This window comes from Anomalospiza imberbis, chromosome 12, assembly GCF_031753505.1.
Source record: "Anomalospiza imberbis isolate Cuckoo-Finch-1a 21T00152 chromosome 12, ASM3175350v1, whole genome shotgun sequence".
NCBI lineage: Eukaryota > Metazoa > Chordata > Aves > Passeriformes > Viduidae > Anomalospiza > Anomalospiza imberbis.
The window spans coordinates 21126157-21138313 of record NC_089692.1 but is presented as its reverse complement, the minus strand read 5'-3'; the positions used below and the strand labels follow the sequence as shown (position 1 = coordinate 21138313).

The 12157-nt window shown below is 56.1% G+C and overlaps 2 protein-coding genes across 3 annotated transcripts; both read left to right on the top strand.

Moving 5' to 3' along the window:
• The first annotated feature begins 4 nt into the window (after nucleotides 1-4).
• IST1 (IST1 factor associated with ESCRT-III) lies at nucleotides 5-6637 on the top strand. 2 transcript variants are annotated; one of them, XM_068203318.1, is made up of 10 exons: nucleotides 5-328; nucleotides 1284-1383; nucleotides 1988-2168; nucleotides 2373-2460; nucleotides 2739-2822; nucleotides 3199-3309; nucleotides 3614-3820; nucleotides 4899-4991; nucleotides 6126-6171; nucleotides 6322-6637. In XM_068203318.1, exons 2-10 carry the CDS (start codon nucleotides 1296-1298, stop codon nucleotides 6519-6521), a joined length of 1098 nt encoding a protein of 365 aa, XP_068059419.1. In that variant the 5' UTR covers nucleotides 5-328; nucleotides 1284-1295; the 3' UTR covers nucleotides 6522-6637. The 2 variants fall into 2 exon arrangements, with proteins under 2 accessions (XP_068059419.1, XP_068059420.1); XM_068203319.1 differs by lacking the exons at nucleotides 5-328; nucleotides 4899-4991.
• Nucleotides 6638-7526: 889 nt separating this feature from the next.
• DHODH (dihydroorotate dehydrogenase (quinone)) lies at nucleotides 7527-10894 on the top strand. The gene is made up of 8 exons (XM_068203320.1): nucleotides 7527-7807; nucleotides 8117-8316; nucleotides 8537-8619; nucleotides 9148-9335; nucleotides 9802-9915; nucleotides 10194-10347; nucleotides 10422-10581; nucleotides 10700-10894. Exons 1-8 carry the CDS (start codon nucleotides 7703-7705, stop codon nucleotides 10752-10754), a joined length of 1059 nt encoding a protein of 352 aa, XP_068059421.1. The 5' UTR covers nucleotides 7527-7702; the 3' UTR covers nucleotides 10755-10894.
• The last annotated feature ends 1263 nt before the right edge of the window (nucleotides 10895-12157 follow it).

Below are 12157 nucleotides of genomic sequence, written 5' to 3'. Positions count from 1 at the left end.
GCGCCGGGGGCGGGCACCGGCGGGCGCCTATCAGGCGTGGCACCACTTGGGCACGCACAGGATCCGTCCGCCGGGCCATGTAGTCCCTCTGCACCGCTCTCCCAGACCGTGCCCGTCTCTGCCCGGCCGCCGTTGCGCCACGGGCGCACTTGCGGAAGCGGGCCGGGACAGCGCCCGCCGCGCCAGCTCGACTGTGCCCCGGACTGGGTGCGAGGAGTGCCGGAGACTGGGTACGGAGAGTGCCGGCTATGAGGATCACTCCGCATGCAGTGAAGTCTCGCGGACGCCGTACGCCATTTTGGGTGACGGACCTGCGGAGCGGCGGGTGGTGAGTCGGGCCGCGGGACGGGTGAGCGGGGCCTTGGGGAGCGCTCGGCGCCCGAGAAGGTGACGGGGAGCCCTGCCTCAGGGTCTCCCGCAGCCCTGGGACTCGCCCCTGGGACGAGTCCGCTCGTGCTGTGGGATGTTCTCTCGGTGCCTAGTTGGGGAGGGAGAGGGATTTCTCCCCTCAGCCCTCAGGTGTAGCTGCTCTGGTGGAGCTGATGCAGGGCCTCCTGCGCACTGTCCGAACTGTCCCTGGGCATTGGGCCAGACACGGCGAGTCTCGCCGAGCGGCTGGTGTGGCTGGCGGCCGTCCCCGCAGCCGGATCAGGTCATGGCTCGCTCCGCTCTGGGTAGTGCCGCCGCCGGCAGGGAGGGATGGGGAGGTGAGATGCAAACAGAGGTCTATGTGCTGTCTTTTAAAGAAGCTTTTCCTTGATGAACGGTTTTTGGCAAACAGAATGCTGTAATTAAATATTGTTAGAGTTTGCTTTCTGTCGGGTTAATAAGTCGAACTGGTTCCTGGGAGACTAAGCATATGTTCAGTAGGCCGGAAGAGTTAGGGGAATGTGAAACGGCAACTTTTTCCTTCTGATGACGACATTGTTACAACCGTAGTTTCTAATCGCCCTCGAGTTAATTATATAGCTGGTTTATAACTTATATTTCAATAAGACAGAGGTGGGCTTGGCTCTTCAGTTGGCTTTTTGCGGTTTTTTAAAAAATGTTCAGGAAGTTTCCTTGAAGTTCTAAGGCTAATCCTATTGGTCTTGGTGAGGTGCAGGGTTATGACGTGGAAGGGAAATAATGAGCTCTCGAGGTTCAGTCACTTACAAATAACTAGATTCGGGATTGGCAGACCAGGGCTTGTTTGTTTGGGGAATTTTTTGGCCTCCCCCCAGTAAAACAGTGTCTGGTGTGCTGACTGACTTGGTTCCAGTGACCATCTCTCTTCTCCACAGAAAGTGTTTATCATGTTGGGCTCTGGGTTCAAGGCAGAGCGCTTGCGAGTCAACCTGCGCCTCGTGATCAATCGCCTCAAACTACTGGAGAAAAAAAAGAGTGAGTATTAACGGGGCAGGTGGGACCCAGGATGCTTTTGGGGCTCAGGAGACTTGAGAAGGTATTTCTGAAGTTGGAGTACTTTCATGGGCCAAGTATGGAGTAGCTTTTTGCTCTTCCTTGCTGGACCCAGGCCTTACAACCTGCCCTGGTGCACAAGGAGCTGGAAGAACAGGCTGGCCACAGTCTGGCCTCTGCCCACCTTCCTGGCAGCTGTTGGAGTGCAGTTTTTGGGGTGGTAGGTAACAGCTAACATTCTTGGGCTATGTGTGCTAAGAGCACAGTGGAGAACTCACTAGGTGCTGTGGGAGACCCTCCCCACCTGCCCAGCCCTGACACAGGTCAGGTCTGTGACCCTGGTTAACTCTGCAGGGAGATTGTAGGTGCGGGAGTGTTTCCAGCAGCCTAAAGTTCACTTTCCTTTCTCCCATGAGTTGTGTGCTCAGACCTGGACATGCCAAACCATGCCTGAGTATCTCATGCTGCAGAGGTTGGACAGGGGAGAGAAGCTGGTAGTGGCTTTATGTGTGATGGGGACTTGTGAGTGGTCTGGAGGCAGCAGCCCAGGCCAGCACAGTGACTGGGCTCGGGATGTGTGCTGCAGCTGAATTGGCCCAGAAGGCAAGGAAGGAGATTGCAGATTACCTGGCAGCTGGAAAAGATGAACGTGCCAGGATTCGTGTGGAGCACATCATCCGTGAAGATTACCTTGTGGAGGCCATGGAGATCCTGGAGCTGTACTGTGATCTGCTGCTCGCCCGCTTTGGCTTGATCCAATCCATGAAGTAAGCTCTGGCTGAGAGGGTCCTGGACTCAGGAAGGGGCACTGCTGGGGGCAGGTCTGGGGTACAGAAAGGGCATCTGTGTTTGTCTCTCCAGAGGCCTTTTCTTCCCCGTGTAGGGAAGACTGTGGAGCCCAGTGTATAGGATTGAGGGCAACAAAGGCTGGGTGCATGGGGTGGAGAGCAAATTGTTCTCTTTGGTCATAGGGAGCTGGACTCTGGCCTGGCAGAGGCAGTATCGACACTGATTTGGGCTGCACCACGCCTCCAGTCGGAAGTGGCTGAGTTGAAGATTGTGAGTAGGGTTGCTTGAGGGATGTTGCGCATGCAGGGTGGGGGTGATGCTGCCAGATGCTGATGGAAGCCCTTGTCTGGGTCTCTATATCAGTAAAACAGAGGATTTTATGGGCTCTGCAGATGGAACCCAGATGTCCATGGAGCATCTGAGGTGGCTGCAGCTGCTGAACTGGGGTGCTCAGTGGAAAAAAATGAGGGAGGGAGCTGAGTGGATGTGTGGTTTGAGGTGGGAGAAAGCAGGGGTGTGCATGTTCTAGAGTTTCTCTCCTGCTGCAGGTTGCTGATCAATTGTGTGCTAAGTACAGCAAGGAGTATGGGAAGCTGTGCCGGACAAACCAGATTGGGACAGTCAACGACAGGGTAAGGAACTGGTAGAACAGGTGGAGCTGGCAGAGCAGCCACGCCTGCCTGCGGAGGCTTGCTGCTCCTTGGGCCTGTGGCTAGTGGCTGATGCTTGCAGTCACTCTGGAGCACAGTAGGTGCTGTGCAGCCAGCGCCCACCTGCACTGGAGCATGGTGCTAAGGCCCCAGGCAGGGAGGCCCTGCTCTGCTGGTTGGGGATGGGGAAGGGTAGAGCAAATAGAGCCCTGGCCTATGGCTGCCTGCAGCATGCTGTACTAGGGGAGGGGCCTCCCCAGGGCTGCCTGCTGCTCCCTGGCTGGGATGGCACTGGTACAGAGCTGTTGGGTGCTGCATTGCCCTGGCCCTACTAAGTCTCTCCACCCTTGTGTCCCAGCTGATGCACAAGCTGAGCGTGGAAGCACCACCCAAGATCCTGGTGGAGAGATACCTCATTGAGATTGCAAAAAACTACAATGTTCCCTATGAGCCTGACTCAGTGGTGATGGTGAGTGAGCCCCAGGATGTGGCATTGCAATGAACTGGGTGGTCCTTGTGCTTTGGTGTCTTCTAGGCAGCCTAGCATAGCATGATCCTTCTTCCTTCACACACTCCTATGGCACGTGGCAGTAGTTACACATACTATAGCCTGGTTCCTGTTCTGTTTCCCATAAATACCACTGTGTAGCTGCTCTCTATTCTGTTCCTGTTGTGTATTCCCATCTTGTCCATTGACAGATGCTGCATCTAATATGTACAGAGGGCAGTGATCAGAGATGTGTTGGTGAGCAGAATTCTTCCACCCTTTCCAGGCTGAAGCCCCCGCAGGCGGAGAGGCAGATCTAATTGATGTGGGCTTCACGGATGATGTGAAGAAGGGTGGCCATGGAGGGGGCGGAGGTGGTGGATTTACAGCCCCAATCATAGGTCATGATGGGTTAGTACCCATGCCTGTGATGATGCCTATGCCCATGCCAACAACAAATCCACCCTTCTCCTATCCACCTCCAAAGGGACCGGTAAGTTCCTGGGCTTTGTGTGTTTCCTTTTTCTGTGAAAGACTCCTATTGTGGTGCTTAGCCCTGTGCCTGCTGACTGTACCTGATAGCTCAGTGTGTCAGAAGGCCATCTTCTCGGAGTGAGACTGCATGGAATGGAGGCTGTTGGCAGTGCAGCTGAAGCTTAATGTTGCATCTTGACTACTGTGGAGGTTCCTACCCCTGTTCTCCAGCCAGCCCTCTTTGCCTTCAGGGAACAAAGGAGTCCAGACTTAACTCCTGAGGCAGTCTTCTGACTGCCAGGTTTTTGTCCAGGAGTTGGAGCTGCACTTTGAAGTTGGTAGGCTGGTAGTGTGCCAGGATTCAGTCAAAGAAATCAGGTGAGTGTTGTGGGGTGGGAATAGCATAGAAAAATGCAGAAGAGCCCTGCTTTCAGACCTGCAAGGGGAGAAGACTGAGCCAATGGCTCTTGCAGGTGGTTTGTTGCAAGGGTGGAAGGTGGGAGCTGAAAAGAACCCCTCTGTTCTCTGAATTAAGTAATTTACAGGATATCTGTGTAGACTGGAGAGCAGAATAGTGGGATGGCTTTGAGTTTTAATATGGTCCCGGTAGTGCTGAAGTACTTTTTGTGGAAAGTCTGGGCCAAGTACCATCAGCTAGCTGTTGGCCCAGGCATAAACATGCTGAAAGCTTGTGCCAGCTCTGGGTCCTTGAGGCACTGTTGTGTGACAAATGAGGGCAATTCAAAGCCTTGTGTGAGCCAGAAACCTCCTTCCTATTCTGCAGTACTGCACACAGGGCCAGAAATGGCAGAATATTTCCTTTATTGGCCTGGTACTTCTCGTGCCTCGAAAGATGAAATGTTTACTTGTGCTGGTTGTTTAGCATAACCCACAGTCCAGTTAGCTGGGTCTGCCTGCTCCAGGTGACTACATCTGTCTGAATACTTGAGAATCTCTTCCTTGTAAGCATAAACTCTTATCCACTTGAATACTTGCCTGCATTTATCAAGACTCTACTTCCTGTGACTCCCATGGCAGCTGTAGGTATGTGGTGTCTCAGATGAGTAGACTGCTGCATGACTGATCTCTCTGTACAGGAGAACTTCAGCGGCCTGCCAGTGGGGACCTACCAGCCTTTCACTAACATCCACCCACCGCCAATTCCGGCAAACCCACCCACATACGAGTCCGTAAGTGCCTGAGATGAATGGCCATTGCAGGCAGCAGAAGGATCCTCAGAGTGCAGTGGTAGCCACAGAGAAGGGAAATGTTTGTAAAGGATACTGCTGCTAACCTTTTGAGCTTTTGGGGTGATGCTGGCGTTAGTTGCTGCTGTAGTAAATCACTTAAGTGCACGTAATGGAAAGATGACAGAAGTTCCTCAGTCAGCTCTGTGCTTTGGCCTCAAAGGAAAGCCAAGATTTCTCTTGCTGCTCTGTTAAAGTGGTGTTAAACAGTTAATAAGCAGAATCCACAAATTCTGGTTTTTGCAGTGTGAAGGGTTTATCACCTCGAGGCTGTTTAATTATGGCTTTTGAACTAATTAACAGCCTGGATAACAATTTTGGCTGACCCAGATGCTGTATGTTTAAAGACTTCTTTCACAGACTTTCCTCAGTCCTTGAGGACAACAAAGCAGAGGCTGAAAACTTCCCTTTCTTTGCTTGTCTCTGGTTTTGTTGCTGCAGATTGTCATCATGCCTCCCACTCTGCTTTTGGTGACATGCTGTTTGTTTTTACATTATCCTGAGTAGGGAGGAGCACAGTTGAGCATTGTGGGTGCTGACACTTTTGTGTTCTCACAGGTGCAGCAGTGCAGGTGAACTGGGTAGGAATGGGTGTTGAGGGCTGCAGCATGCAGGGAATAAGAAGTTTTACGAGCACAGCTGAGTGTGCCATGAGCCTTTTTCCCAGACAGATCAAGACCTGAGATGGGTCATTTCATACCCTGCTGCTAGTCACAAGGGCCTGTCAGTAGTTTATGAAGAAATGCAGCAAGGAGCTGTGATGACGTGGGTGAAGGGGGCGGTGTTTTCCCACTGGTGGCCTTGATAAATGTTTCAGACCTGATAGTGGATATGCTCAATTGATCCAGTTCTAGAATATGGTCAGTGAAGCTGCTTTAGTTGACAAGGAGGGAGAGAAAAGCTGAAGAGCTGCCTCTTTTTCTTGGGAAGAGAGGCAGGTTGTTGCAAAGCCATGGCTGCCTGCTAGGGGTGGGGAGGAGTGTGCACTGCTCTGCCAGAGCTGTGCCTCTGAGCTCTGCCTGTGTGCTGGTGGGACAGAGCTGTAGTAACGGAGAGTAACTCATCAATCTTTTTCAGATTGATGAGCCTAACTCTGACAAGGATGCTGCTGCACTAGTGCCTGGTGAGTATGTTGAGGTTTGGAAAACCTTGGTATTAGGGGCTGTTCAGAAAAACCCACTGGTACTGCCTGTGACTGTTCCTTTGTGGGCTCCGTTTGGCCCGGCAAGTGTGTGCTGGTGGTGAGGTGCAGTGATACTTCTCTTATAAACAGGGCCTGAGCCCAAGCCAGAAGCTTCTCCTAAACCAAGAGCTGGAGCTCCTAATACCTTTGATAACTTTGTACTGCCTGAATTGCCATCTGTGCCAGACACGCTGCCAACAGCATCTGCTGGCACCAACTCTTCTGCCTCAGAAGACATTGACTTCGATGATCTTTCACGGAGATTTGAGGAGCTGAAGAAGAAAACGTAAAACTTCCTGGGCTGCAGGAAGGAGGGGAAGGAGCTGTGATATCTTCTCTCCGAAACAGACTCCCTTTGAAACTGGTTTCCTGTATTAACCTCCAATGAACATGCTCTTCTTTTTGAGCTCTCTTCCTACTGTACTTACACCAAGTGCTGCCACTTTCCTGATCTTTGCTGCTCCAAGAGATGAACTGTGGGGAATGTTGTCGGAGTGAGGCAGGGAAGAACCTCTGTCAGTCTGTGTTGCTGTATGGGGAAGCTGTGCTTGATGTTCTGAGCACTGTTCCTGGCTGCCTCCATGATGGCTCCATGACTGCTTTCTCTTGGGGAGCCTTCACTGGCCTTCATGGTATTTTCAGTGGAGTCTGTTTTCAGTTTGCAGAAGGGTAACAATGTCTGCCTGGGCCTATTGGGTGTGTGACTAGCCCCACAGAGGGCAGAGCTAGAGAGGCTCTGCTGCTGCCTCGGGGTTTTGATGCGGCAGCTTTCCTCCCGGGTGCTGAGCGGCCATGGCCCATCGAGGTCTGGGGGCGAGGCATGGAGAATGGTCTGATGGGATCCGCTGCAGCACCTTGTTTACCCTACCCGAGTGGCGGGCGAGGCATCCTGGGACTGTAACGTACCTGTTGGTGACACTGCAGCCGTGTCGTGGCTGCCTGGCCGTCCGTCCGTCCGTCCGTCCGTCCGTCCTCCCTCCCTTCCTCCCTCCCTCCCTGTCCGCTTCCCGTGCCTCGCGCCGCTGCCCTTCGTTCAATAAAGCGCGGGCTGGGCCTCTCGTCGCCACCTTTGCTGCGCCGCTATTGGCTGGAAGGGTACGGCCTCCGCCAATCACAGAGGAGGTCCCCGGAAGTGTCCTCGCGTCTTGGGCTGAGCATGATGGCGGCGCCCCTGCGCGTAAGAAGCCGTCCTGGCGGGGCCGCTGATGGGACCCTGGGGACAGCTGGCCGTAGGCGATTACGGCTGGAGCGGGCAGGAAGGGACGGGTGGTGTGGGGTCGGGGCCGGTGTGCTGTGTGGGAGGAAACGGGACGGAATGGGATGGGCGTGCTTGCCGGCGGGGGATCGTTACTGATGAGCTGCTGGCGACCTGGCGCAGGGACGATTCCGGGCGCTGGCGCTGGGAGGCTGCGGGCTGCTTCTGGGATCGGCGCTGGCGGCAGGCGACGAGCGGCTTTACGCGGCGGCGGTGATGCCCGCGCTCCGGGCGCTGCCTCCTGAGGCCGCCCACGGCCTGGCTTTACGCGCCGCCGCCCTCGGGCTGCTGCCCTCCACCCGTCCCGACGGCCCCGCGCTGGTGCGTCTCGAGGGCGGAGGAGGAGGGGGAATCGCGGCGGAGCGCGGCGTCCAGGGCGGGGAGTGGGGAGGTCGGAAGGGCGGTCAGAACAGAGGGGTAGGGGGTGGGTCGCAGAGCCCGGCGTGCTGCGCAGGCGGCTGGGTCCTTTCGCAGTCCGTGGCGGGCGACGAGGGACCCTCGGGCAGGCACCCCATAAAGACACCCCCAAAGGGCAGGGGAGGCGGCCGGGTCTGGCGGGAGGGGGGCTGGAGCGAGGCCTTGGAATGGTTCCTGGAGTCTGTGGGCTCTGACCCAGCCCCAGCCCCGCAGGAGGTGCGAGTCCTCGGGCAGCGATTCCGCAACCCGTTGGGCCTGGCTGCTGGCTTCGACAAGCAGTGTGAGGCTGTGGACGGGCTGTACAAGATGGGCTTTGGCTTCGTGGAAGTGGGGACTGTCACACCCAAGCCCCAGGAAGGGAACCCCAAGCCCAGGGTCTTCCGGCTGGCAGAGGACGAGGCGGTCATCAACAGGTGGGATCTGAGGGCAGCTGCTCTGCAATGTCCTACAGTCTGCCCACTGTGAGGGAGGGTGAATATTTGGGTGGCCCCACGTCTTTGGTGCTGTGGTGGCTTTTGGTTGGATGTGCTGAGCAAAGCTGCAGAGACCACACATCTACCTTATGTTTCTCACATGTCCTGTTCAGGGCTTGCAGACATAACCCAGCCTTGAACCCCCTCTGTGCTGGTGCAGGTATGGATTCAACAGCCATGGCCATGTCGTGGTGGAGCGCAGGCTGCGAGCCCGCCAGGAGACACAAATGAGGCTCACTGGTGGTGAGACAAGCTTGTAAGCCTTTGCTCTTGGGGTCTGCAGGGTAGGTTTGGGCATCTTCCAAATACCTGTATGCCAGGATTGGTGTGTAATGCTAGTATCCAGGCACAGGAGCACCTCAGCTGGAGCAAGGAACACTTAGACAGCAAGACTCTTGGGGCTGTAGTCTCACCTCTGGCATTGTGACTAGGCACATTTCTCCTGCTGTTTTCTCTGGGATCAAGCTCCACTTGCTGCTTTGGGCAGGATGTGTCTGCTAACATAGCCAAAGCCAAGAGGACCCCAGCTGGGCAGATCCTGAGGGCAACCTCTGCCAGGCTGAAGGCTATTGTGCTGGGAGGTGCTGACTGGAGTGGCTGTGGCAATGCTCCTGTGGTTGCAGGACAGTCCCAGGCCCATCCTCATGAAATATATGGGCTATATATCCTCATCTTAACTTTAGCTGGTCCTGGGATCTCCTTTTTCGGGTGCTCTGGCCATTGGGTGGTGGTTGGTCCTGCTGCCCTGGTTCAACTGGGTCTGGGTTCCAGCTGGGATGCCTCTTGGAGTCAACCTGGGCAAGAACAAGAGCTCTACTGATGCTGCAGCTGACTATGTGGCTGGGGTCCGGACACTGGGCCCTTTGGCTGACTACCTTGTTGTGAACGTGTCCAGCCCAAACACCCCAGGGCTGCGGGGCCTGCAGGGCAAGGCTGAGCTGCGGGATCTGCTAAGCAAGGTAGGTGCCTCTCCCCAGCCAGCCCAAAGCACAGCTAGAGCACTGGATGCCTCCCATCTCTTGGCAGTATCTGCACTGCTGCAGCCAGTGGATTTGCCTGAGCACAGGGAGGAGTGGGGCTGGCTTTCCCGCATGGTGGGCAGGACCCCTGAGATGTCCCTCTTAGCTGCTGCTGTGGGGTGTACTAGGGCACTGTATCCCAGCAAAGGGCTCAGGAGCAGTAAGGCGTTGCCCTCTACTTGCTCCTGCAAGAGGCAGCAAGCCATCCACCCCACAACTTCAGGCATCGCTGGGGTTCTGTGCCTGCTGTGTGCTCTAGGCCCTGTGCCAAGGGTGCCTTTCCTGGTTTTGGTGTCGTGTAGAGGAGCAGGGCCTGTCTCTGTACTGCCTGTGGTAGTGGGTGTCCATAGCTCCTAGTTGGGGCAGGAGGCCTCTCCCTGCCATGCACTGCCATGTGCACCAACAGGTGCTGGTGGAGAGGGACCTGCTGCCCTGCAAGCGTAAGCCAGCCGTGCTGGTGAAGATTGCCCCTGACCTCACTGCACAGGACAAGCAGGACATCGCCAGTGTTGTCTGTGAGGTGAGGAAGTAGGAAGGGGAGGCCACCGGAGGCAGGACCATGGTGGTCCTGGCAAGTCACCTCTTGGAAGGACAGGTATGCCTGCAGCTCTCTGGCTGCTGTAGGGATGGTGTCCTGAGTTGGTCAGAGTGCCCATGTGTGTCACCCAGGCAGTGAGGGGCAGCTTTGTCCCCAGGCACGCTTCTGGGTTGTGTGCTGGGTGGCCTTGACCTGGCAGGAGGGGAAAGGAAGGTTGGGCTGCTTGTGGAAGCTGTGTCCTCACACTACTACCCCTGCAGCTAGGTGTGGATGGGCTGATAGTGAGCAACACCACTGTGAGCCGGCCCAGCAGCCTCCGGAGCAGGCAGCGCATGGAGCCTGGGGGCCTCAGTGGGAAGCCCCTGCGGGAGCTCTCCACACAGACCATCAGGGAGATGTACGCTCTCACTCAAGGTGATGGCAGAACAGGGCTTGGGGACACATGCCAGCATTACCTGTGCCATCCTGACCCTGCGCCCTGCCCACAGGCCGGGTGCCCATTATCGGCGTGGGTGGGGTGAGCAGTGGGCAGGATGCCCTGGAGAAGATCCGTGCCGGAGCCTCACTTGTGCAGCTGTACACAGCACTCGTGTACCACGGGCCACCAGTGGTGGGGGCAGTGAAGCGGGAACTGGAGGAGCTGCTGAGGTGAGTGGAGGCCAGGCACGTCCCCAGAGAGCCCCTGGTCCTAGGACAGCTCAGGACAGCTGTGTGCTGGTGCCCAAGCAGTGCCAGCCCAGTCCTAGCACGCAGTGTCCCTGGTTAGGGAGCAGGGCTTCAAGAACGTCATGGAGGCAGTTGGAGCAGATCACCGCTGCTGACACGCTGCAGAATGAAGGTCTAGCTGGGAGGAGCCACGGGAGAGCAGGGATGGGTGTGACAATTCCAGTGCTGGGCAGACTGAGACTGAGATTAGGTCTTGGTTCCAGCCCCTGGGAAAGGTCTGATGGGTTAAGCAGGGGCTGCACAACAGTGCTGCTTTTTCAGGGCTGTGTTTTAGCTTCCCTGTGGACAGCAGAACTGAGTATCAATAAACATTTGGCTCACCTGGTTCTGTGTGGTGCTCTGGGGACACTCCATGGGCTGGAGGGATTCAGCTTAGCTCTCCTCAGCTGAGCAGAATCAGCTCTCTATGTTGCTCTCATTTTTCCTGGTGGGAGAAGCCACCAGGGTAGCTGAGCTCTGGGATGGACTGACAAATGCATCAGGCCTCCCCTGGCAGAGACTTCTGCCTGAGGCCAGGCCCTCAGGGAGGGCCTGGAGGGAGGGAAGGCAGTGATGGTGCTGGGTGCCAGTACACAGCTATTTTGGAGATGGCTGCAGTCATGCCCTGTCAGTTGTGGAAAAGGCGTGATCAAAGGTGCTTCTGTCTGTTGGTTTTGTCTCTGGGATCTCTGGTGCTGACTTTTCCTTCACCCCGAACTCACTGCAGTCATCCCGGGCTTTTCCTGAGAACAGCTCGCCCCGCACAAAGCATTCCCTCAGCAGCCTCTTGCAATCCACCCTGCAGAGCAGGATTGCACAACAGCACTTCACCAAAATTGTTTACAACTGCTGGGAAACTTTTGGCATGCTGGCTTCCTGTCAGGGCTTGGCAGCTTCCTGGGAGCCTCTGCCAGGCTGGTGCTAAGCAAGGTGCGGCTTTTTGTGCTCTTCCTGCTGGGAATTGTGCTGGCTGCAGGCACCAGGGTCAGGAGATCTGGGGCCCGTGGGCTGTGCCAGGGCAAAGGAGGTGGTAATAGAAGGGGGTGAGGAGGAAGCCCCAAGCAGGAGTGGCCTGTAGGAGGAGGCAGTTAGGAGCATGGGGTGAGCAACACCAATATGTTTCTAGATGTCCTCGGTGCATTGTCTGCCCTTGCCTGGCTGAATACCTGGCCCTACAGAGGATCAGTGTTGGGCCTGGCTCCCAACACTGCAGCCTTGACCTCTGTAGAAGCAGGGCCAAGGTCTGACTCACGGCTGTCTGGTGGGTAGCCCCGGGGCATGGAGTTGCCCCTTTTTCCTACCGGGACAGGGCATGAGCCCAGCCAGGCCCCACGTCCTGGTGGAGCCCATAGCTGAGAGCAAAGATGGGAGTCTTTTGCTGAGGCTGCCCTCTCCTTCCTGCTGACCTGCAGAGCTGCTGATTGCTGGCGTGGAGTGTGCTAGGGACTGCAGCTGCCACTGGTACCTTCCAGGGGAGCACTGGGGCTTGGACAGAGCTGGCAGGGGGCTTGACAGGGAG